The sequence below is a fragment of the Cherax quadricarinatus genome, unplaced genomic scaffold (genome assembly GCF_038502225.1).
Source record: "Cherax quadricarinatus isolate ZL_2023a unplaced genomic scaffold, ASM3850222v1 Contig2603, whole genome shotgun sequence".
In the NCBI taxonomy this organism is placed as follows: domain Eukaryota; kingdom Metazoa; phylum Arthropoda; class Malacostraca; order Decapoda; family Parastacidae; genus Cherax; species Cherax quadricarinatus.
The window spans coordinates 19,464-46,208 of NW_027197629.1; the positions used below are offsets into that span (position 1 = coordinate 19,464).

The following is a 26,745-nucleotide window of genomic DNA, read 5'->3' on the forward strand; positions in this document are numbered from 1 at the left end:
CTGTAATATGTCTTCCATTCTATCAAATGAGACCAAGAAATCGCAAATACAACTATAAAAAACATACGAAACAACACTGCAAAGTTGCTGTTTTAATCGAAAAATCATGATTTCATTTTTTTTCTCTCATTATACACAGTGTGCTGCAGGATCTGTTTTATGTGGTGCACACATACCACATAGATGTATTCTCTCATATCTAGGCCCAAATGTACCACTCACAGTTTATCAGAGTGAGCTGAGCTCATGGCGTAGATCTACGGTTTGGACCCTGAACGTAAAGCCGTAGATCTACGGGACGGACCCTGAAAGGGTTAAGGGAGTTGTTCGTGCATATAACCAGAGTAATAAATGTACATGTGTTACTTTTTGATAAATATTGTATGATGATATGTGTGGATAAAAATTAAATAAATTTTTAGATTGTAGCACTTGAACTTAAAGTTATGATGGTAAAATTTAGCTTGAAATTTTAATAGTTGTCATTTATGGCAAATTATTGTATTCCTTGTTTATGTTGCAGGTGTCTGATGCAAGGAGAGCTTTTGAAGCTAAACCATCAGATAAACCCACTGTTATTCTGCGAAGAAAATCAACTGCAGAATCTTTACCATCTTCTCCAGTAAATAAAGATGGTCCTAAAATACCCACTACTCACTCTGGACCAATAAGTACTCGTGATACCATCAGAGATTCAACGCCTTGTAAAGAAATTACTTTAACAAAATCTAATAAAGATAAATCACCAGTAAAGGGGAGGTCTCCAACAAAGGACATACCTGAAGAAAAAGCAAGTAAAAAGGACATTGATAAAGAAAAATTTTGTAAAAAGGTGAAAGAATCAAATAGTAAGGAAATTACAAAATCGGCATCACCAAAGCCTGTAGCAGTTGAGGTAGCAGCTAAGGTGCCTGAAGGTAAGAGTGTAATAGTAGATAAAACTGAAAAGAAAATGCATGATGAAACTCCAAAGAAGGAAAAGTTAGAAGAGAATAAGAGGACTCCTGTTGTAGAGAAGCCATGTATTGACACAGATGAAAAGTTAGTGTCTCCCAAGACGATTATGCACACCATAGAAGTAAGTCCCCAGGAAACTGTGACTAGGAATGAAGAAGAGAAGGCAGTTGTAATTGGTGGACTTAATTTAAAACTTGGTGGCGTTGGTAAAATCAGTGAAGTTGGAACAAAGCAAGAAGTTCGTAAAACAGATTCTTCAGATTCTTCAGATTCAGAATCAGAAGCAGAGAAACTTCTGAAGTTGGTATCTAAAAAGCGAGAGAAGGTTGAGGCTGCCAAGCAAGAAAAGCTACGTAAAGTGTCAGAAGCTAAAGACAAGGAGCTCAAGAAGGATATGCCATCCATTAGTGAAGAAGCACAGTTAAGCTCTCCTTCAGAATCACAATCAGTTTCACCTGCTAAGGCTGCACCACCAGAGGACCGGGATTCTCAACCAGAGCAGAAGTATGCCACACTTCCACGAGGGTTTAAGGCAAAAACATCAAGACCAGCTGCTGCAGTCATTACACCTGCACCTTTGCCTCTTGCTGAGAAATTAAGAAAGGATGACAAGAAAGACAAGGTCATCAGTCAAGAAATTGAAGGAATGATGTCTGCCATAAAGGCTGTCGATCAGGCTATTACTAAGGTATGGAAATTTTCCTAAATAATAATTTTGTATTTCCTGAGGATAACATTTAACAAAAATTAATTGAGTTTTATTTCTTATTTAACAAAAAGTGGTAAAATTAATTTGATACTTTATAGAGAATACAGCAGCTCAGCTTTCCAGTTGATGCTGAAACTAGTGGCAGATTCAAAAAATTTTCTGAGGAGACAGGGGGAATGATTCAAAACCCCTTGATTTAATACACTAATGGGGGTGAGAATGGCTGGGCAGTAATGGCACTTGTGGTTTTACTGTGATTGTAACAATAAAGGATAATTCTGTAGCCAAGCAGAATCTGTTGTTTCTGAATCAGTTGGCTCATGGATTTTATCCAGTACAGTGGAACCCTGGTTTTTGTCCTTAATCCATTCCAAAAGGTCGGTCGAAATCCGAAATGGACGAAAACCGAAGTAATATTTCCCATAAGAAATAATGTAAAACCAATTAATCCATTTCAGACACCCAAAAATATTAACAAAAAAATACATTTTATAGAGAATAACTATAGTTTTACTTACAGAAAACAATGAGAAATAAATATGAATGACTAATTTTAATGGATAAATGAACATTTAAATCACTGTTACATACCTTAGTTTTTCGTTGATCCACACCAACAACAACTTCTCCAGATCTTCGATTGTTTGTGATCTCTGTTTCGTTTCCATATTTACCTCTTTTGCAACATCAGCTTCCTTGATTTCTATGTTCTTCGCCAGGGTGGAGCCAATTGTTGATTTGGACTTGCTGTACATCCTGGCTAGCTCAGCCACACATATGCCACTCTTATTTTGCTATAAACTCTTAAATGAATTCTATCATGTTTCTCACCTTCTTTACCAAAGGGATGGGACTGGGAACTTTCTTTCGCAGTCGCACTCAGTAAACAAGCACAAAAAAACAGACTACATGTATTACGAAATGTTTCGGATGAACCCGCGGAGTATTGCTCACTGAGCAAGTGACAGAGGCAGACTGAGTTACGTACGTGTGAGTGGCTGCATCTCGAGCGGGCGGATGCATCTGATACAGACAATTTCTGAGCAGAGGTATGAAACCCAGGGCAAAATTTCGCCCAAAAAAGTGGTCAAAATCCGAATTGTACAATATCTACACCGGATGAAATCCAGGGTTCCACTGTATTTCCAAAATTTATTAAACTGAGAGTTTAGTGATATTTGTAATCTGTATCACGAGGGTAGATTTTTTTAAATTTAATTTCATTTGTGTTTTGATTACCTTTTATTCATTATGAAATGTGTTTTATTTTTTTTTTAATAAATTTTCAGAGTGCACTGTCATGAATTTTTTAATAAAGAATTTTAAATAAAAAAATTGAAGATGCTGGGGGTAGGGAAGTACCCATAAGTTGGATCTGCCAGTGGCTTATAAGTAATACAAAATCCAAGAACCCTCCCTGACTAACTCACTACCATAAACGATAAAATGTACCCATGCCACAGAAGAAAATAATCCTTTGATACGCATATACTTTTCACACATGACTTTCTTCTTTTTTGTTTTACAAGATTATGATGTCTCTTGACTGTAATGAAGTGCACATATGTTTTGTTCCATTTATAGTACTAATAAACTCTATAGCATGCTGAGTATAAAAAAACAAATTGAATCTTACACGTCTTATTACAGCCTCTCCTCACGTAATGACGGAGTTCTGTTCCTAAGACCATGTTGGTAAGCGACGAATTCACTTACCAATGTTGTAGTGTCACCTTCGCACCATTTATAACCTTTTTAGTATATTTTTAAATGTTTATACAGTATTGTACTGTAAATTGTAATAAACAGAATAGAGGACATCAGCCCTATTATACATTATTTAAGTATGCATACTGGTCAGAGAGCCCGTCGTAAGTCTGAGTTGTCGGTAAATGAGTATGTTGCTAAGTGAGGAGAGGCTGTATTTAATTCTATTCTTATTCTTTATAAGCTTGTTTATGGGAAATAGTTATGTTGCATTTTTCTATAGAAGTTAATTTTAAACAAGTAAATTTTTTTTTTCTATCACTTGACAGTAATGAAAATAATTTACCTGACAGTGAACCCTGGTAACTTGACATTCCTAACAGACCTTATGCATTGTCAAGTGCTAAATGTTTTCTTATAATGAAGGAATTTTTGAGCAGCTGTAATGCATTGCAAATATTTATTAACATTGTTATTGCTTTGCTTAATAATACTCTGGCTAGTAACAACAGCTATAATTCTGGAAGTGTCAGATGTTGCATTCCAAAGAGACTATACTGAGGTTTCTGAGGTAAGTGTTAAAATTACAGGAAGAGCAGGAAATCAAGATGCTTCGCGATTCCTTGGCTCGTAATCTTCCTGAAAATCTTGAAGATGAACAAAGCAAGGCTCGTGAGGGTTCAGCCTCACCTGATAGTGAACAGCAACCCATAACCAAAGAGATCCAGGCTTCCCTACCACATCAGGTTCTGACATCCTCACCTGCAGGAAAACCAGTTACTACTTCAGACAATATCAAACACCAGGTTAGGATATAGACTGGCTTGAGACATTAGGAGACATGCAAAGGATATGTTTTCCTCACCACCTGCCAGGACAACGGTGAACTTCATATCTTTATCTGTTTGCTCCTAGACTTTGCCATGGAGACTTACCCTAGCTATTCGTAACACAGGACAATGGACTTTCAGCAGTACTCCCAGCAATGTTATGATCTTTTAGTCACAGTTTGTCCTGATATAGTTTCCTACACATTATAGATGTGTACAGTAGTTTGTCTGTAAAAGCACCACCATTAACTTGCAGTGTCTCAAAATTAAGATATTTTAACTTTCATCAATATGAATGGAAAATGTGCCCTATGTAGATTGTGCTTTTTTCTAGATAGTGTGTGTATAATATATATAGTGTATATATACAATACATGTATATATTATTTATTCATATTTGTATTTAACAGATTTTATATACTGCAGTTCATGTTAAAAAGTATTTCTCTCTCCCAAAGGAAGAGGAACAGTTATATATGCCAAATAATTAAAATCCACAGCAAACTATACTGTATATACAGTACTGTATATATATAGTATATAGATTTTATTGTTTGATTTTCTGTTAATACATTTTAGGACTATATTTTCATTTTTATAGGCTTATTTTTATTGAAGACTGTTGATTTTTTTCAGTAATGTACATTTTATCATACCATATTCTTTTTTTTCAGTACAGTACAGTATGTTGTACATGTAGAGTATTTTCAAAATATACATTACACTAGCTATTGATGCCTCCTGTGGAAACTTACATTGTAGGGTAATAAGAATTTTGACAGTCTGTGATATAAAAACTTAATTAATAAAATGTAGTGTACCTGTACACTAATTTTGGAAATAATTTTATTTTATTTCACTTATTTCTCAGGTTTTCTATAAGCATTTAATGGACACTATATTTCATGGAAGGCTTTATTTAAGAATTTGAAATGTCCTTAAATTTTTAGGCAAAATATTGTTTCCACACTAGTTTTATGTATTCGTCATTTACAGGAGAGAGGAGAGCCCCAGCAGACCTCGCAAGAAGCTAAGGATGCGGACCGCAAAAAGACAAAACTGGAAATTGTTCTCAATAATAAGAAGGCAGATGTGCCAGAGCCAGACACTGCCAACAAGAGAGCATCATATGCTGAGATCAAGTTAACATCTCCTACCTCCAAAGATACACAAAAGATTCCGGAGTATAGATCAGAGGTGAGTGACTCTTAACTCAAAAATTGGTGGTACATGCTTTCTCTCTTCATTTGGGAATGAGTTTTTCTTATACCAAAACATTTTAACCCATGTTAGAAAAGTATTAGAAGTAAATGAAAACAGTGAAGGCTGAATTATGTGTAAAAGCAAACTTTCTCTTGTGCAAAATTGTTGCTGATGTTAGTCATTCATGTGATGGAAGGTATCTCACTGGGTAAGTAAATAATTAGCTCAAAAAGAGTTCATTGTTCTTATTCCACACATGAACATACAGGAGCCAAGATTCAGGTTTTTAGTTCCCATCCCACATGTGGACCTATGGGAGCCAAGGTTTAAGTTCTTTGCTCCTTTCCTGTGTGTGGGTGTGTGGGAACTAAGGTATAAGTTCTTAGTCTGCAAAGGTTAAATTCTTAGCTCCTGTCCCACACGTACATCTTTACATCTTTGGGAACCAAGGTTGAATGGTTAAAAGGAAAAACAAAGGTGCAATGTTAATATAAGGAATGTTTAACATTACTCAACACAGAGACAGAAGACATGGTAAGTCAACGAGTAACATTTCACATTCTTCATATTCAGGTTCGACACAATGTGGGAGGCACTCATGGAATGGGAGAGTCTCAGCTGCAGAGGGCTAAGAGAGAGCGCATCATCCCCATCATGCTTGAAGATGACGATGATGATGATGATGATGACCTTACCACAAGTGAAAGCCTCCAGCATAATGATAGGTAAGTATCATCACCAGAGATGTGCTTAAGTATCAGTATAGGTGGGTATTGCCTTATTTTGATGGTATCATCCTAAAATTGAGTATCAGTTTCAAGGTATTGGCCAGTTTTGATGGCATCAGTATTGGTGGGTCTTAGCTAATTTTGGTGGTATCAATTTCAGCCTAAAAATCAAGTATCGGTATTGGTATTGGCAAAATTTGGTATCATCCCATCCCTGGTCATCACCAAGTCTATAATGTTGTTATCAGACACCTTTACAAAATATAAATAAGATATTTTTCAGATTCTTGTTTTTGTCTGAATTGTGTCATAGAACTCGAGAAGTAACTACATACACCCTCTCCCTCACTTAATGGCTAAGTTCCGATCCTAAGAGTAGGTCAGTAAGCGAATTGGTCATTAAGCGATGATCATACTGTACTGGTAGTGGGTTTGTGTCAACCATCTTTAGATATTTTTTTAATATCACCTTTGCACCATTTCTAACATTTTTAGTATATTTTTAAATGTTTATACAGTACTGTACTTTATACTGTAATAAACAGAATAGAGGAAATCAGCTCTAATATCCTTAGGTTTGCATATAGTTCAGAGAGCTGGTCATAACTCCAAGTGGATGGTACACGAGTACGTCAATTAGTGAGGAGAGGCTGTATATGTAAAATATTCTTGCAAGAAATTTACTTGCTATGAATACACATTCAGATGATGAAGAATTTTAAATCAAGCTTTAATTTTCACATACTATTTATTGGAGACATTTTCTTGCTTCTCTAAAGAAGGATGATATAACTAGGAAAAAAATTGTGATGTAAATGTTTTAGAAAACTGACAGTTAAAGAAAGACACTTGCAATATCTGGGAATCTTTGTTAGGGAAACGTATTGGTAGCCAGTGGCTTCTTCAATCCAGTACAAAGATGAATGGTGGAAGATGAGGAAGAATTTGAGGTAATCAGTCCATCAGCTCAGGCTAAGTAACTGATTACCTCAAATTCCTCATCTACCGTTCTTCTGTGTAGTGAATTAGGTTTGATTCGAGGAAGCATAGGATAGCTCTAATTCCCTAAAGCAAGAGCCCTCAAATAGCACCAAGGCATTTTCCTAGGACAGATGTGCATTGAAAATAAGAAGATAGTTAATCATGTGGATGGTTATGATGGGAATTTTATGGTGCTACAACCAGTAGGGTACTCATAGATGAACTTATGCTTAATTGGTTATCAACCCAGGATAACCCAAAGAAGCCAAACTCTGGCTTATTTCTGTTTGACATTTTGTCTCTAGTAGGATGTTACCTGCAACAGTCAGCTGACTCCTAGCTACAGTGCTTGTTTACTGTCATTTGAATCCAGACTCTTTCTGTTGTTATCTGAACGCACTACATATGCAGATCCATCCCATTTTTACACATGCGTAGACCTCTCCCATTTCCACACCCATATGTGGACTTCTCTCATTTTTGTACACTTGCAGACACTCCAATTTCTTCCCCCCCCTCCCCCACACACACACAGAGGCAGAGAGCAGAGATACTGTGTGTGCCATTAACAAAGATCTTCAACACATCAATTGAAACTGGGCAACTCCCTGAGGTATGGAAGATGGCAAATGTAGTCCCAATTTTTAAAAAGGGAGACCTGTATCACTAACGTGTATAGTATGCAAGGTCATGGAGATCATCAGGAGGAGAGTGGTGGAGCACCTGGAAAGAAACAAGTGTATAATTGACAACCAGCACGGTTTCAGGGCAGGAAAATCCTGTGTCACAAACCTACTGGAGTTTTATGACAAGGTGACAGAAGTATGACAAGAGAGAGAGAGGTGGATCGACTGCATTTTTTTGAACTGCAAGAAGGCCTTTGACACAGTTCCTCGCAAGAGGTTACTGCAAAAGCTAGAGGATCAGGCACACATAACAGGAAAGGCACTGCAATGGATCAGAGAACACCTGACAGGGAGGCAACAAGAAGTCATGGTACGTGACGAGGTGTCAGAGTGGGAGCCTGTGACAAGCAGGGTTCCACAGGGGTCAGTCCTAGGACCTGTGCTGTTCTTGGTATATGTGAATGACATAATGGAAGGGATAGACTCAGAAGTGTCCTTGTTTGCAGATGATGTGAAGCTAATGAGAAGAATCAAATTGGATGAGGATCAGGCAGGACTACAAAGAGACCTGGACAGGCTACAAGCCTAGTCCAGAAACTGGTTCCTTGAGTTTAACCCTGCCAAATGCAAAGTCATGAAGATTGGGGAAGGGCAAAGAAGACCGCAGACACAATATAGTTTAGATGGCCAAAGACTGAAAACCTCACTCAAGGAAAAAGATCTGGGGGTGAGTATAACACTGAGCATATCTCCTGAGGCGCACATCAATCAGATAACTGCTGCAGCATACGGGCGCCTGGCAAACCTACGGATAGCGTTCCGATACCTCAGTAAGGATTCATTCAAGACTCTGTATACCATTTACGTCAGGCCCATACTGGAATATGCAGCACCAGTTTGGAATCCACACCTAGTCAAGCACGTCAAGAAATTAGAGAAAGTGCAAAGGTTTGCAACAAGACTAGTCCCAGAGCTATGGGGATTGTCCTACAAAGAAAGGTTGAGGGAAATCGTCCTGACGACACTGGAGGACAGGAGGGTCAGGAGAGACATGATAACGACATATAAAATACTGCGCAGAATAGACAAGGTGAATAAAGACGGGATGTTCCAGAGAAGGGACACAGACACAAGAGGTCACAATTGGAAGTTGAAGACTCAGATGAATCACAGGGATGTTAGGAAGTATTTCTTCAGTCATTGAGTAGTTAGGCCGTGGAATAGCCTGGAAAGTGACGTAGTGGAGGCGGGAACCATACATAGTTTTAAGGCGAGGTATGATAACGCTCATGGAGCAGGGGGAGAGAGGACCTAGTAGCAATCAGCGAAGAGGCGGGGCCAGGAGCTATGACTCGACCCCTGCAACCACAAATAAGTGAGTACAAATAGGTGAATGTACACACACACATACACACAAGGAGACAGACATGAAGCATTGAACTACAGACCAGTGTCACTGACATGTATAGTATGCAAAATCATGGAGAAGATTATCAGGAGAAGGGTGGTGGAACACCTAGAAAGGAATGATCTCATCAACAGCAGCCAACATGGTTTCAGGGATGGGAAATCCTGTGTCACAAACCTACTGGAGTTCTATGACATGGTGACAGCAGTAAGACAAGAGAGAGAGGGGTGGGTGGATTGCATATTCTTGGACTGCAAGAAGGCGTTTGACACAGTTCCACACAAGAGATTGATGCAAAAACTGGAGGACCAAGCAGGGATAACAGGGAAGGCACTACAATGGATCAGGGAATACTTGTCAGGAAGACAGCAGCGAGTCATGGTACGTGGCGAGGTGTCAGAGTGGGCACCTGTGACCAGCGGGGTCCCACAGGGGTCAGTCCTAGGACCAGTGCTGTTTCTGGTATTTGTGAACGACATGACAGAAGGAATAAACTCCGAGGTGTCCCTGTTTGCAGATGACGTGAAGTTGATGAGAAGAGTTCATTCGATCGAAGACCAGGCAGAAATACAAAGGGATCTGGACAGGCTGCAGACCTGGTCCAGCAACTGACTCCTGGAGTTCAATCCCACCAAGTGCAAAGTCATGAGGATTGGGGAAGGGCAAAGAAGACTGCAGACGGAGTACAGTCTAGGGGACCAGAGACTACAAACCTCACTCAAGGAAAAAGATCTTGGGGTTAGTATAACACCAGGCACATCTCCTGAAGCGCACATCAACCAAGTAACTGCTGCAGCATATGGGCGCCTAGCAAACCTCAGAACAGCATTCCAAAATATTAATAAGTAATCGTTCAGGACCTTGTACACCGTGTACATTAGGCCCATATTGGAGTATGTGGCACCAGTTTGGAACCCACACCTAGCCAAGCATGTAAAAAAACTAGAGAAAGTGCAAAGGTTTGCAACAAGACTAGTCCCAGAGTTAAGAGGTATGTCCTATGAGGAGAGGTTAAGGGAAATCAACCTGACGACACTGGAGGACAGGAGAGATAGGGGGGACATGATAACGACTTACAAAATACTGAGAGGAATTGACAAGGTGGACAGAGACAGGATGTTCCAGAAACTGGACACAGCAACACGGGGACACAGTTGGAAGCTGAAGACACAGATGAATCAAAGGGATGTTAGGAAGTATTTCTTCAGCCACAGAGTAGTCAGGAAGTGGAATAGTTTGGGAAGTGATGTAGTGGAGGCAGGATCTATACATAGCTTTAAGCAGAGGTACGATAAAGCTCATGGTTCAGGGAGAGTGACCTAGTAGCGACCAGTGAAGAGGCGGGGTCAGGAGCTTGGACTCGACCCCTGCAACCTCAACTAGGTGAGTACGCACACACACACGCGCGCACACACACACACACACACACACACACACACACACACACACACACACACACACACACACACACACACACACACACACACACACACACACACAGATAGAGAGAGAGAGAGAGATAGCAATATAGAGAGATAGATAGATAGATCCCATTTCTATATATACAGTACATATGAACGTCTCCCATTTCTGTACGCACGCACGTGCGGACTGACTTCTCTCATGTCTACTTGTGTGAACCCCTGACATATTTACACACATTCATATATGGACCCCTGTTTCTTCTCACTTACGTGGCTGTGTTAATTTATGTGCACTTGTGTGGACCCCTCAGTTAATATTTATGTTGATGCCACTGTTATGTACACAAACTTCATTGTACATAGTAATGTAGATCAATTGACTGATAGATGTGTAGATGCCTTCATTGATACACATGTAAGTCTTTGATGGATACCCATGTAGATCCCTTGGATGATCCCTTTATTAATTACTTATTTGTAGCTACAGTACCTTTATTAATTGCTTATATGTAGCTACAGTAGTAACTCATCTTTCTTCAGTAATTACAATTTATGAGCTACTAACTCAATTCCTGGCCTTCAGACTCAATTTTTGTTCCTAAATAATGATAACCATAATTATCAAATATAATAATTACAAAATTTTTAATTGTATTTTTCATTTCTGCACGTAATATTTTTTCCTGTGAATTTTCCTTATATAATACAGCTTTTCCTCACTTAACAACGAAGTTCCGTTCCTAAGACCACGTCGTTCAGCAAATTCGTCACTTAGTGAGGAGCATACTATAATGGTAGTGGGTTTGTGTCAACCATCTTTGATATTGTTTTAATGTCCCCTTTGCACCATTTATAACATTTCTGGTATACATGTATTTTTAAATGTTTATACAGTAGTGCACTGTATACTGAAATAAACAGAATAGAGGAAATCATCTCTAATATACATACATTATTTAGGTATAAATACTGGTCAGAGAGCTTGTCATGAGTCTGAGGCATCAGTAAATGAGTACGCTGATAAGTGAGGAGATGCTGTAAAGTGGATCCCCAGATTTCGTGCGGTGTGGATATCGTACAATTCGGGTTTCGACCACATTTTTGGGCGAAATTTTACTGTGGGTTTCGTACCTCCGCTCGGAAATCATCCATATCAGACGCGTCTGCCCGCCCAGGACTTGGCTGCTCACACATATGTGACTCAGTCTGCCTCTGTCACTGGTTCAGTGAGCAGTACTCCGCGCATTCATCCGAAACATTGGTGGTAGTGATGGCAAACAATTGAAGTCATTGAGAAGTTGTTGTTGGTGTGGATCAACGAAAAATAGTTAGCAAGAGATAGTGTTGTGGAGGCAATAATTTGTGAAAAGGCAAGGCAGTTGCATACAGATCTCATAAAGAATATGCCAGCAAGAGTCTTCAATTAAGGTAAAAGTGATTTAAATGTTCGTTTATCCATTAAAATTAGTGCTTTATATTTACAGTGGACCCCCGAGTTTCGTGATTAATCCATTCCAGAGAGCCTGCCGAAAGTCGAAATTCAAGAAACTCGAAACCATTTTCCCCATAAGAAATAATGGAAATAAAATTAATCCGTTCCAGACACCCAAAAATATTAAAATAAGTTTTTTTTTTCAAATTAAATAAAGATTTATATAATGAAATCAATGAGAAATCAAGTACATGCATATAAAAAAAATAATAATAACATTACACTTATCTTTACTGAAGACTTCTGGATGGATGGAAGACAGGAGGAGGGGATAGGAGGAAGGTGTACACTATTGTTTGGAAGGAGAATCTCCTTCCATTAGGACTTTAGGTAGCAAGTCCTTATCTGGGGTTACTTCCTTTCTTCTTTTAATGCCACTGGGAACAACTTGAGAGTCACTGGACCCCTGTCGCACAAAATATCTGTCCAGAGAGGTCTTTTTCTGGCGTTTCTTTAAGATTTCCCTGAAGTGGGACACAACACTGTCATTGTACATGTTGCAGATATGGCTTGTTTCAGCTTGGTCAGGGTGATACTTTTCAACAAAACTTTGGAACTCATTCCATGTTCCACACATGTCCTTAATCACTTAAGAAGGAACCTCTTTCACTCTCTTTTCCTCCTCCTCTGAAGCAAGTTCCTCGGCTGTGGTCTGATGCTGTTCAAGTTGAAGCTCTTGCAGTTCGTCAGTGGTTAGCTCTTCCCTGTGGTCCTCCACCAACTCTTCCACACCCCATCACTCACCTCCAACCCCATGGACTTGCCCAATGCCACAACACCTTCCACAACAGGCAGAGGGTCAGCAGGGACAGGGTCTGCCTCAGACCCTTCAAAATCTCTCTAGATCGTGTTCCTCACTTTATTTACCAAAGGGCTTGCACTAGCTTTCCTTGGGTCCATGATGACTTATTTAGCAGTTGCAAGCACAAAAAACAATGGATTATTATGAAATATATTGTATGAATCCGCAGGGTGATGGTCACGTGTTGGTAAACAATGGCACACTGAGCGTGAATGGCGTGGGAGACTGGCTTGGTGTGCGCAGTGACGGGCGGACGGGTGCTGGACGGTCGCCGAAACACGAGTCTAATCATGAAACTCGAGGCCAAATTTTGCCAAAAAAAACTTGCCCAAGGTTGAATTTCACGAAAGTCGATGCTGCCGAAACTCAAGGGGTCCACTGTATTTCTCATTGTTTTCTGTATGTAAAACTATACTTCTTCTCTATAAAATGTATTTTTTGTTAATATTTTTGGGTGTCTGGAATGGATTAATTGGATTTACATTATTTCTTATGGGAAATACAGCGGACCCCCAGTTTACGATCAGCTCCCAATGCGACCAATTATGTAAGTGTATTTATGTAAGTGCGTTTGTACGTGTATGTTTGGGGGTCTGAAATGGACTAATCTAATTCACAATATTCCTTATGGGAACAAATTCGTTCAGTAATGGCACCTGAACATACTTCTGGAGTGAAATAATATCGTAAGCCGGGGGCCCACTGTATTACTTTGGTTTTCATCCATTTTGGGACCTTCTGGAACAGATTAACCCTTTGGGGGTTTCGGACGTACTAGTACGGTTTACAACCCAGGGTTTTTGACGTACTAGTACGTCTAAATTCTAGCGCCCTCAAATCTAGTGAGAGAAAGCTGGTAGGCCTACATATGAAAGAATGGGTCTGTGGTCAGTGTGCACAGTATAAAAAAAATCCTGCAGCACACAGTGCGAAATGAGAAAAAAAAACTTTGATCGTGTTATTGGATTAAAACAGCGACTTTGCACTGTATTTTCGTATGGTATTTATTGTTGTATTCTAGTTTTCTTGGTCTCATTTTATAGAATGGAAGACATATTACAGAAATTGAGATGATTTTGACTGGTTTTACAAAGAAAAGTACCTTGAAATTGAGCTCAAAGTAGCAGAAATGTTTGATTTTTACCAAAGTTCAAAAGTAAACAAATCATGCCAAGCGTCCAATACACATCAACTGGCGAGTCTAATATTCTTTCACAAGTGCACTGATATTATTTATACCATTTCTACACTAATGCAGTAGTCTGCATAAGAGTAAATCTTATTTTTTTTGTGAGATTAAAAATTCAAAGTGGAAAGCCAAAGAAATATAAGAGGGGCCTGGGGATATGACTAACGAACAGAGAACTTGTTATTTTAGTGCCAAGAATGTCTTTCTGGTTTATTCTGGACCCTATTCGGAAATTGGCATCTTTTCAAATTTGTGTGAAATTGGCAAAATTGCTAAATTCTGACCACTGTATTGGATAGTTGAAATTGGTAAATGGATGGTTTCTTGTACTCATTCGATAGAAAAAATGGAGTTCTAGCCAAATAGTTATGATTTTTGTCGACTAGTACACTGGAATTGGCCGAAAATAGGGCTCAAACTGGGCAAAATCGCCGATGCATAAACATCGTCGAGACAACTAACTTCGCGAGAGCATAATTCTGTAAGTTTCCATCAAATTTCATGCTTTTGGTGTCATTATGATCGGGAAAAGATTCTCTATCTTTTCATAAGAAAAAATAATTTTTTTTTGAAATTTGGCCGACCCTGAGAACAAGTCTCTGAGAGGACCTGCTGACCCTCAAAGGGTTAAGGACTAAAACTGGGTCCACTGTACTTGTATAACTGCTCTCACTCATGGTTATTCATTGTCACTAGTAAACTTCAGTGTCTTTCTTTTAATAGAGAAATAATGTGTAAATTTGTTTATATATATATACAGGAGGGCCCCACTTATACGGCTGGTTAGGTTCCAGGCTACCGCCGTAAAGCGGAAACCGCCGTAAAGTAGAACACCCTTTTTTTCCACTTACAAATGCATACAAACACTAGATAACAAGTTTACACTAACATATATTAAGTTAGCAATAGAACCAGGCATCAAAAAACAACAAAAAAGTACAATACACACATAGTGCACTCATTACTTACCTTAAAATATTTATAGTCTTAATCTAGGGTGAGACAAGTAGTATTTATTGTAAGAAATCAAGTGTGGTATGTATGGTAGTCAGCCAGGCTACCATACCAGGCCACCCCACCCACACATATAATTCTATGATATTTAAGCATCCCAGAGCGATAAAATTTATATACAGTTCACTCATTACTTACCTTAAAATATAGGGTGAGATGAGTTGTATTAATCTATGTAACTGTATTTGTGTATACCTGAATAATCTTACATACATACAAAAGGAATAATTTTCTACAGTTACCCCCAGTAACACATTTTCTCTTATGTTAGATTAGAGAAAATGTTATTCTTGGCATCACTTGCACAAGTTATCTGGCTACCACATCTCATATTTATGTTTATTTATTCTATTGTGGGGTGTATTTATCATCTTTTTATGTTATGTATCGTGTTTATTATATAATTTTGAAAAAAATATAATGGATGGATTAATGATAATGTGTATATTAACGTAATATACAACATTTAATGAGACTCGGTGATTATTATTATTATTATCATTTCTAATATGGCGTCACTTGTGCGAGTCGTCTGCTACCACATCTCATATTTATGTTTATTTATTCTATTGTGGGGTGTATTTATCATCTTTTTATGTTATGTATCGTGTTTATTATATAATTTTGAAAAAATATCATAGATGGATTAATGAAAATGTGTATTTAATGTAATATGCGACATTTAAATGAGACTCGATGATTATTATAATCATTACTAATATGACGTCTGGAGACATAAGACACTCTTACTGATTTTAATGTGTACCTGCATGCCAGCACAGTATGTAAGTTTATTTAAGTACAGGTATACATAAGTATAATTATCAGAGTATATATAAAATATGAAATAACTTTTAAAAACATTTGAAATTTTGGAGTTTCCGGACAAAATGGAGAGACTTAGTGCTTACTGAGCTCACGAAGAATGTAAACAAACAGGGTGGGGCGCGGTGACCGTATTAGAAAGTCAGGTGGGGGGAGCTGTATAGCGAGTTTTGGTCATAATTTGAAATGACCGTATTAGCTGAACGCCGTAAAGTGAAACGCCGTAAAGCGGGGCCCTCCTGTATATCTTCTTTCAACACACCGGCCATATCCCACCAAGGCAGGGTGGCCCAAAAAGAAAAACGAAAGTTTCGCTTTTAAATTTAGTAATTTATACGGGAGAAGGGGTTACTAGCCCCTTGCTCCCGGCATTCTAGTCGCCTCGTACAACACGCATGGCTTACGGAGGAAGAATTCTGTTCCACTTCCCCATGGAGATTAGAGGAAATAAACAAGAACAAGAACTAGAAAGAAAATAGAAGAATACCCAGAGGGGTGTTTATATATATGCTTGTACATGTATGTGTAGTGTGACCTAAATGCAAGTAGAAGTAGCAAGACATACCTGAAATCTTGCATGTTTATGAGACAGACAAAAGACACCAGCAATCCTACCATCATGTAAAACAATTACAGGCTTTCGTTTTACACTCACTACCGTCCTGCCAAGTGAGTGTAAAACGAAAGCCTGTAATTGTTTTACATGATGGTAGGATTGCTGGTGTCTTTTGTCTGTCTCATAAACATGCAAGATTTCAGGTACGTTTTGCTACTTCTACTTACACTTAGGTCACACTACACATACATGTACAAGCATATATATATATACACACCCCTCTGGGTATTCTTCTATTTTCTTTCTAGTTCTTGTTCTTGTTTATTTCCTCTTATCTCCATGGGGAAGTGGAACAGAATTCTTCCTCCGTAAGCCATGCGTGTCGTATGAGGCGACTGAAATGCAGGGAGCAAGGGGCTGGTAACCCTTTCTCTTGTATATATTACTAAATTTGAAAGGAGAAACTTTTGTTTTTCCTTTTGGGCCACCCCACCTTGGTGGGATACAGCCAGTGTGTTGAAAGAAAGAAGAATATATATATATATATATATATATATATATATATATATATATATATATATATATATATATATATATATATATATATATATATATATATATATATACAGTGGACCCCCGCTTAACGATCACCTCCAAATGCGACAAATTATGTAAGTGTATTTATGTAAGTGCGTTTGTACGTGTATGTTTGGGGGTCTGAAATGGACTAATCTACTTCACAATATTCCTTATGGGAAAAAATTCGGTCAGTACTGGCACCTGAACATACTACTGGAATGAAAAAAGTTCGTTGCCAGTACTGACCGAATTTTTTCCCATAAGGAATATTGTGAAGTAGATTAGTCCATTTCAGACCCCCAAACATACACGTACAAACGCACTTACATAAATACACTTACATAATTGGTCGCATTTGGAGGTGATCGTTAAGCGGGGGTCCACTATATATATATATATATATATATATATATATATATATGTATATCAGTATATATATATATATATGTATATATGTATATATATATATATATATGTATATATGTATATATGTATATATATATATATATATATATATATATATATATGTATATATGTATATATATAGAGGAGCAATGTGGCAGATGTTGCAAGTTTATGGAATAGGTGGTAAGTTACTAAATGCTGTAAAGAGCTTTTATGAGGATAGTGAGGCTCAGGTTAGGGTATGTAGAAGAGAGGGAGAATACTTCCCGGTAAAAGTAGGTCTTAGACAGGGATGTGTAATGTCACCAAGGTTGTTTAATATATTTATAGATGGGGTTGTAAAAGAAGTAAATGCTAGGGTGTTCGGGAGAGGGGTGGGATTAAATTATGGGGAATCAAATTCAAAATGGGAATTGACACAGTTACTTTTTGCTGATGATACTGTGCTTATGGGAGATTCTAAAGAAAAATTGCAAAGGTTAGTGGATGAGTTTGAGAATGTGTGTAAAGGTAGAAAGTTGAAAGTGAACATAGAAAAGAGTAAGGCGATGAGGGTATCAAATGATTTAGATAAAGAAAAATTGGATATCAAATTGGGGAGGAGGAGTATGGAAGAAGTGAATGTTTTCAGATACTTGGGAGTTGACGTGTCGGCGGATGGATTTATGAAGGATGAGGTTAATCATAGAATTGATGAGGGAAAAAAGGTGAGTGGTGCGTTGAGGTATATGTGGAGTCAAAAAACGTTATCTATGGAGGCAAAGAAGGGAATGTATGAAAGTATAGTAGTACCAACACTCTTATATGGATGTGAAGCTTGGGTGGTAAATGCAGCAGCAAGGAGACGGTTGGAGGCAGTGGAGATGTCCTATCTAAGGGCAATGTGTGGTGTAAATATTATGCAGAAAATTCGGAGTGTGGAAATTAGGAGAAGGTGTGGAGTTAATAAAAGCATTAGTCAGAGGGCAGAAGAGGGGTTGTTGAGGTGGTTTGGTCATTTAGAGAGAATGGATCAAAGTAGAATGACATGGAAAGCATATAAATCTATAGGGGAAGGAAAGAGGGGTAGGGGTCGTCCTCGAAAGGGTTGGAAAGAGGGGGTAAAGGAGGTTTTGTGGGCGAGGGGCTTGGACTTTCAGCAAGCGTGCATGAGCGTGTTAGGAGTGAATGGAGACGAATGATACTTGGGACCTAACGATCTGTTGGAGTGTGAGCAGGGTAATATTTAGTGAAGGGATTCAGGGAAACCGGTTATTTTCATATAGTCGGACTTGAGTCCTGGAAATGGGAAGTACAATGCCTGCACTTTAAAGGAGTGGTTTGGGATATTGGCAGTTTGGAGGGATATGTTGTGTATCTTTATACGTATATGCTTCTAAACTGTTGTATTCTGAGCACCTCTGCAAAAGCAGTGATAATGTGTGAGTGTGGTGAAAGTGTTGAATGATGATGAAAGTATTTTCTTTTTAGGGATTTTCTTTCTTTTTTGGGTCACCCTGCCTCGGTGGGAGACGACCAACTTGTTGAAAAAAAAAAAAAAAAAAACATACATACATACATACATACATACAGTGGACCCCCGGTATTCGATGGCATCGGTATTCTATAAATCCGGTATTCGATGCATTTTAACGCAAAAATTTTGCCTCGGTATCCGATTGAAAACCCGGTATTCGATACGATTCGTACTAGACGTGTCCACATGTGGCCTGAACTGCCTCTTGTGTGCCAATGTTTACAAGCAGCCAGTGTGCGCGCATCTAAGTACACATTCGGTACATTCCATATTATCCATTTTATCACTGTTTTTGGTGCTTGTTTCTGCAAAATAAGTCACCATGGGCCCCAAGAAAGCTTCTAGTGCCAACCCTGTGGTAAAAAGGGTGAGAATTAGTATGGAAATTAAGAAAGATTTTGAAGGGTTTGGGGCTAACCCTGAGAAGCCTATGCCAGTTGTGGAATCCATTGTGCATACTTCAAAAATTAAGGAAATGTGTGCACAGTGGGTTGAACTGCAAACCTTTATGGATGAAAATCACCCTAACACAGCTATTGCAAGCCGTGCTGGTGACTATTACAATGACAAAAAATGTTGTGGCCCATTTTAGACAAATCGTAAAGGAACGGGAGGTACAGAGCTCTATGGACAGATTTGTTGTGCGACAGAGGTCCAGTGACTCAAGCTGGTCCTAGTGGCATTAAAAGAAGGGAAGTAACCCCGGAAAAGGACTTGCTACCTCAAGTCCTAATGGAAGGGGATTCCCCTTCTAAACACTAACATCATCCACACTCTCCCCTCCTCCCATCCCATCAATCATCACCAGATCTTCAATAAAGGTAAGTGTCATGTAACTGTGCATGTCTTCTTCAGTTTGTGTGTCTGCTTATAGCTATGTATGGATTCTGCCTCCACTACATCACTTCCCAAACTACTCCACTTCCTGACTACTCTGTGGCTGAAGAAGTATGTGTACGTGTGCTTACATATAATAATTATTATTTTTTTTTAAATCATGGAAATTCACCATAGATAGCAGCACAAGGATTTTAATAATAATTCATATGGAAATCTTGTCCTCAACAGGCCTATAGGCACCTCATCCTCGGCAGTACCAAGGGTTACATCACCACAGCCTTCCCAGCTTCCCAACAGATGTACCTCTGACCCACGATCACCCTTGTTTAATCCCTCACCTGAACCAATAAGGTTGGTTCGTTGGATGCTTACCTTTGTCCTGGAAAGTTCCTCTGTGTGATCTTATAGGCTCTCTACATTGCCCAAACCTTTTCAGTCTCATATCTTTGTATCTTTACCTATTATTTCCAACTTAAAGACTGCAGTTCTATCTTATGCCTGCACCTTCCTGTGCCACCTCACAAAACTACACTTTTACTTTTCAATATATGACTGTTAGTGTCATGCTCTCCATATACATGTGTATTTTGTACACTTTACCTAATCTCACTTACAAAATTTAACAGGAGTAAGCTGAATACGTTTATATATGAATAGAGGTTGAAAAACTGATAGATACAGGTTAATTTAACTGTATTGTGAGGGATTTACTCATAGATACAGTAATAAATTATTTCTAAAGCTATAATGTGAAGACTTGTCGAGTGGAGACATCATAAATTAGCTTTTCGATTCAAAGAAGTGAAAGAGACGTAGTCATTATGAAAAAACTTTAAATATAAACCTGATGTGAACACGGAAATATGCCCAGAGTATCAGAATCAAAATAATTAGGTAGGAGTTTAAAATAGAGGGTTATAGTGTATGCAGAGTTTCTATATATATTTAAAAGGATGGAATGAGATTGATATGTAACATTTCAAGGAACTTGGCATAATTTTTTTCATCATATGCAGAAAAGTTAGGATAAATAAATATTTGCAACAGAGGTATTGAGTAATTATTTTTAAGACAGAAATCGTACAGTATACATGTAGAAATTGTTTATTGATTTGGCAAAAAACAAAATCCTCTAAAGAATATTGAATAAGGCTTTCAGCGTCATTATGAGGGATAATATTTGTTGACTATAGGGTTGCTATTAATGTTCCTTCTAATTTTTCCAGCCATGTATAGAGTGAATGTTTTTATGTGCACTAGTGTGTAAGCAGTATGTACAGGTGTGCTACCAGTAGCAACAATCTTATGTAATATGAATGACGTTTGTATAGTTACTGTAGCCCGTAGGTATGTTAGTGTTAGATGTTGAATGAATATACATACAGAAAAAAATATTTAAACTCAAAATATACAAAAGTCACTGACTCGACTGTAGTTACCATCACTGAGAATGTCCCCCTCCTCAATTGATTTAGTGTTTGTCTATGTGCATAGGGAACACTAGTTGCCAGTACTACTGTCCTCTTCTCAAATTCTTACATACCACGAATTAGATATTCTTCATCCGTTAAGCAGAAATTCAAGGTATAAATATAATGGCCTCTGGAAATAATTTATTTTACAGAAAATCTCGCCGAGAACGAATTATTCCCATAGCAGTTGAGGGAGAAGGTATCGTTACTCCTCCACCTCACGTAGAAGAAGCAGCAGAACTTGGAGTAGCACGAGCACATCAAGCATTTTCACGCACACTCTCTGCAAGACCCAGTGCCCTTAAGTAAGATATATTGTATGTCATTTTATGTATTAAAATATGCTGATATCGGTATTGCATGTCTGTTCTTGAAATTATGAAACTTTTGGGCCTTACTGTTGTAATGTTTTGCTGTAGTCAGAATGAAAGAGCAAATCAGAAAACATTTTCATACTGGTATATTTTTTTAATTAGAATTATAGTATTGTTGAAAGTATAATATTTATAATTTTTTTTATAGCTTAGCTTTTGAATAGACTGAGTTTACATTAGGAATACTGAAGTGAAGAAAATTTAAATAGGACGGCAAGGAAAGGTGTTGTGTTTTTTTTGTTCATGTCATTATGGTTGTATCATAAATGGTTTGCTTCCTTGTAGAGGTGAGGAATGCTTGCATGTACAATATTTTTTCAAGAGTTTGTCACTGATTATTACACCCCTAAGAGTACAGTGTATATACACCAAAAGGTGTGTATATCTTTATGTATATGTACTGAACTTACCTTAATCCTCTTTATTTTGGGATTAAGGTATTCTTCATATGTGGTGTATGGGTGAAATGCAGCATTAATGAGCCTTGTGTAGTTGATAGGCTTTGAACCTAGCACACCACCCTTTAAGAGTAATGCTATTTGCTAGGAAGTTTGAAGTGCCGCTTCATCTACCATGGAAAGCAATGGCTACTTGTTTGCACTTTCAAAGAAGGTACACAAAAGATGAGGGTTTTCAGAAAGTATCCAGAATTAAGTAGAAACATGGAAAGAGGAATACCAGGAAAAGCATCATAACAGTGGGAAATGAAAAGGTAGAAATAGGAATATTAATGAAAGAAGAATGTGGAGTAAATAAATTATGACACTTAAGCGCAACAAACCATCTTGTAATTTATTATTAGTATGGCTAAATTGTAGGGATGTACAGTTGTCTATTTTTTTCATATTTCCTGTACCATTTTTTGTTAACTGTGTAGTTTGTGTATAATTGCAGAGATTTATTACTAAATATCCATGACCAGCTCTTATTTCCCTGGCATGGTGATCATTTAATTTATAAGGATGACTAAAATTTAATACGATCTCTTTCCTATTAATGGTTATGTTCTGTTGACCACTTGCAGTGTCAAACTAAATGAAACTGGCATTACAAGCATCACAATGTGGTGAACTTCATGCGTGCATAGAATGCAGGTATACTGCATCATCTAACCTCTAACATATGTAGATTAGTATCATCTGCAACAGGCTTGAAATTTAAAAACAAACTACTTATGTTAACAAAATGCTTATTTTTTTCATACCTTGATCTTTCCAAAGGGTTTTATCATTAATTAGGAAAGTCAATGTATATAGTATTTTGTTTTAAATATCAATAACATTGAAATCTTGGGTTGATGAGTTTTAGTAGACTGAAAAATAGTGACAACGTTTGATTTCACATCATGGAAAGACATTATTTGCAACTATTTACCATTTAGCAGAGTTTTATTTTGTAGTGTTTCAAACCATCAGGAATTTTCTGTGTGAATGAATGTTCTTTAGGACTAAATGCTTGTTACATTAGAGCTTTTTTGCTTTTGCTAATGACTGCTGGTGCTTGACAATTTTGACTCAGCAGTGGCATAACGGAAGGTGAGGGGGACAGTTATACACAGTCGCCCACAGGCACTGTGTCATGCCCTCCATTACCTCGTAGGACACCTGCTGATTTTGGAACAGTGCCCATGTGGCAGAGGCGCCTCTCTCACACTAACAGGTACTTGCATTTCTTGCATGGCTTTTAAGCTTCTGCTGAATTTCTGCATGGTGTGGCTGCAATGTTATATGCTTTTTTGGGGGTGACTGTCTACATTAGTACTGAGTTTTTATGTAATATTAGTTTATTTATATGTTATACTGTTGTAAAATAATTTAAGTTTTATATAATATGTGGGTGGACATCTTTTCTGAATGTACATAATTCTCCTGAAGAACCCTGTAGTATACATGCCTGCCCGAATGCAGTAAATTCCAGTCTAACGAACAGCCCCTTTCATTATAAAGCACAATTTCCTGGACCTGGCTGTTTATTGAGGGAAAACCTGTAAAATTATTCATTACACCAGGCCATAATTTTCTCCAGCCTGCATTTATTGTAGACTGGGGCACTTTATCCTGTGAACTCCTATGGTGGATACTGGATCAGCAGTGTTAAATATATGCAAGAATTTTCACATTCTAGCATTTGCATTGTCATCTATTACTGCAAGGAGTTTCTGCAACACCTTGCATGTGTATTACCACTTAAAATGTCTTAATCACTCCTTGATCCAGTTATTGTATCGTAAGATGTATTTGGTGGTAAAAACACAACCCTCAGAAGTTGAGGATGGCAGGGGTTAAGGTGTCATTTTAGTCATTAGTGCAAACATGGCCCTCACCCATTGACCCTTAAACTGTCCAAATGTAGATCTACATTCACTTGCCCAGCACTCCAAATATATTAAAAAAAAAATTCATTTTTTTTAAATTAAAGAGGGCAATTTTCTGCGTGTAACAAGACCAAAAAAAAAATTTTTAGGGTCAGTACTTACGAGATATAAGACCGCGAAGTTGGAGCTGGAGGCTCACCCAACGGCAACATTGAGTCCTGCTGCTTGCAAAAGTGTTGCACTTTACAGGGAGGTATACCATCTTTTAGGAGTGAAGAAGAACAGGATGTGAGTGTGGGGAAGGTGTGTGAGGCATTACATAGAATGAAAGGGCGTAAAGCAGCTGGAACTGACGGGATCATGACAGAAATGTTAAAAGCAGGGGGGATGATATAGTGTTAGAGTGGTTGGTATTTTTGTTTAACCCTTTGAGGGTTTCGGACGTACTAGTACGGCTTACAACCCAGGGTTTTTGACGTACTAGTACGCCTAAATTCTAGCGTCCTCAGATCTAGTGGGAGAAAGCTGGTAGGCCTACACATGAAAGAATTGGTCTATGTGGTCAGTGTGCACAGTATGCACAGTATAAAAAAATCCTGCAGCACAGTGCATAATGAGATAAAAAAAACTTTGACCGTTTTTTTCGAATAAAACAGCGACTTTGCACTGTATTTTTGTATGGTATTTATTGTTGTATTCTAGTTTTCTTGGTCTCATTTTATAGAATGGAAGACATATTACAGAAATTGAGATGATTTTGACTGGTTTTACAATGAAAAGTACCTTGAAATTGAGCTCAAAGTAGCAGAAATGTTCAATTTTTACCAAAGTTCAAAAGTAAACAAATCATGCCAAGTGTCCAATACACATCAACTGGTGAGTCTAATATTCTTTTGCAAGTGCGCCAATATTATTTATACCGTTTTTTACACTAATGCAGTAGTCTGCATAACAGTAAATCTTCTATTTTTTGTGAGAATAAAAATTGAAAGTGGAAAGCAAAAGAACGTAAGAGGGGCCTTGAGACGTGACTAATGAACAAAGGAAATGTTATTTTAGTGCCAGGAATGTCTTTCTTGTTTATTCTGGACCCTATTCGGAAATTGGCATCTTTTGAAATTTGTGTGAAATTGGCAAAATTGCTAAATTCTGACCACTGTACTGGATAGTTGAAATTGGTAAATGGGTGGTTTCTTGCACTCATTCGATAGAAAAAGTGGAGTTCTAGCAAAATATTCATGTTTTTTGTCGACTAGTGCAGTGGAATTGGCCAAAAATGGGCCTCAAATTGGGCAAAATCTCCGATGCGTAAACATCGCCGAGACCGCTAACTTTGCGAGAGCATAATTCCGTAAGTTTTCCATCAAATTTCATAATTTTGGTGTCATTATGATCGGGAAAAGATTCTCTATCTTTTCATAAGAATTTTTTTTTTTTTTAAATTTGGCCGACCCTGAGAACGAGTCTCGGAGAGGGCCTGTCGACCCTCAAAGGGTTAATAAATGTATGAAAGAGGGGAAGGTACCTAGAGATTGGTGGAGAGCATGTATAGTCCCTTTATATAAAGGGAAGGGGGACAAAAGAGATTGTAAAAATTATAGAGGAATAAGTTTACTGAGTTGTTACAAAAAACGCGATTCTAAAAGCTTAGAGATCTCCAGTGAATACTAGAAAGGACTGCCCTTCTAGCATCCAGCCTGTTACTGGGTTTTCGTAACAAGTAGTCAGTATCCTTGTCCAATTATCCATTAAAATTTAGTATGGTTCAATAGTGCTTTAGGATTACAACTGGTAGGCTACTAACTAGAGAAATTAAAATTTAATAAATTTATTAAGTCTATAAGTTGTCTAGAGGTATATTATCAAATTAAATTAATTACAGCAATCAAAATAAAATCAATCTCTCGAGTTCAATATTATTGTGCTGAAAGCACATATCACATTTATAATTCTTAAGTACCGTCAGGTACATTAACATTTAATAAGATATTACAAATATGTACAAGTAAGTGTGTGTATGCGTGTAAGTGCTCTTAAGTAGTTAGCTATGTCTCAAGACTCGAATAAGACTTAAACAAGTGACTGACAAAGTCCTCAAATAAACTAACTTCTTGACCGACTGACAACCCGAACAGTCTGCTTGAACAACAAAGAATGCTAAGCCCAATAGCAATGCAATATCAAGCGACTGCGACACAGAATCAGGAACTGGGAAATAATATAACGACACTAAGTAGGGACCATCTGCAGATCCTCCACAAAAGTTACAAAACTCCCATAATACTGAATCTATGTTCAGCATAGGTAAAACTGTGACTGTGACAATACACAGGAACCAGTACAAAATTAGGTCAGAAGCTATAGCTAAGGACCTGAGATGTTCAGAGTGTCTAAGCGACACACAACCTCAGTACAACGTCGAAAATCACTAAGTCTATACAATGTTCTGTGAACAGAGTTCTACAGAACTAACAAGAATAATGAGACAGACAATCTGTCCAACCAGCAAGCGAGTCTACAGCAGACTGACTACTTCACGAGAGGTGAGGACAACCCCCCCTCGATCACGTGATAGCTACGTGGACAACTGCAGCTCAGAAGCCGGCAGTATAACGAGCGACAAGCGATAATTACAGTAGTTTGACAATCAAGACTAACTGAGCACATTTTATATACATCCTAACAACATAAGCTAAATAACAATATAACAGTCAAATAATAATATAAAGTCATACATTTACGATTTAGCTATTATCGCAAATATAAGCAATATAAAATTAAATGAAAAGGTAAT

General features: G+C 37.9%; 1 protein-coding gene across 1 annotated transcript in view; it reads left to right on the top strand.

Annotated features, from left to right (window-relative positions):
* The first annotated feature begins 497 nt into the window (after positions 1-497).
* Positions 498-26,745, top strand: part of LOC138851887 (triadin-like) — a 36,637-nt gene continuing 10,389 nt past the window's right edge. The window contains exons 1-7 of the mRNA XM_070081405.1: positions 498-1,645; positions 3,964-4,179; positions 5,200-5,400; positions 5,980-6,131; positions 20,020-20,142; positions 21,416-21,568; positions 23,156-23,296. Coding sequence (XP_069937506.1) covers positions 515-1,645; positions 3,964-4,179; positions 5,200-5,400; positions 5,980-6,131; positions 20,020-20,142; positions 21,416-21,568; positions 23,156-23,296 — 2,117 coding nt within the window. The 5' untranslated portion in view covers positions 498-514. The remainder of the gene's footprint in view (positions 1,646-3,963; positions 4,180-5,199; positions 5,401-5,979; positions 6,132-20,019; positions 20,143-21,415; positions 21,569-23,155; positions 23,297-26,745) is intronic.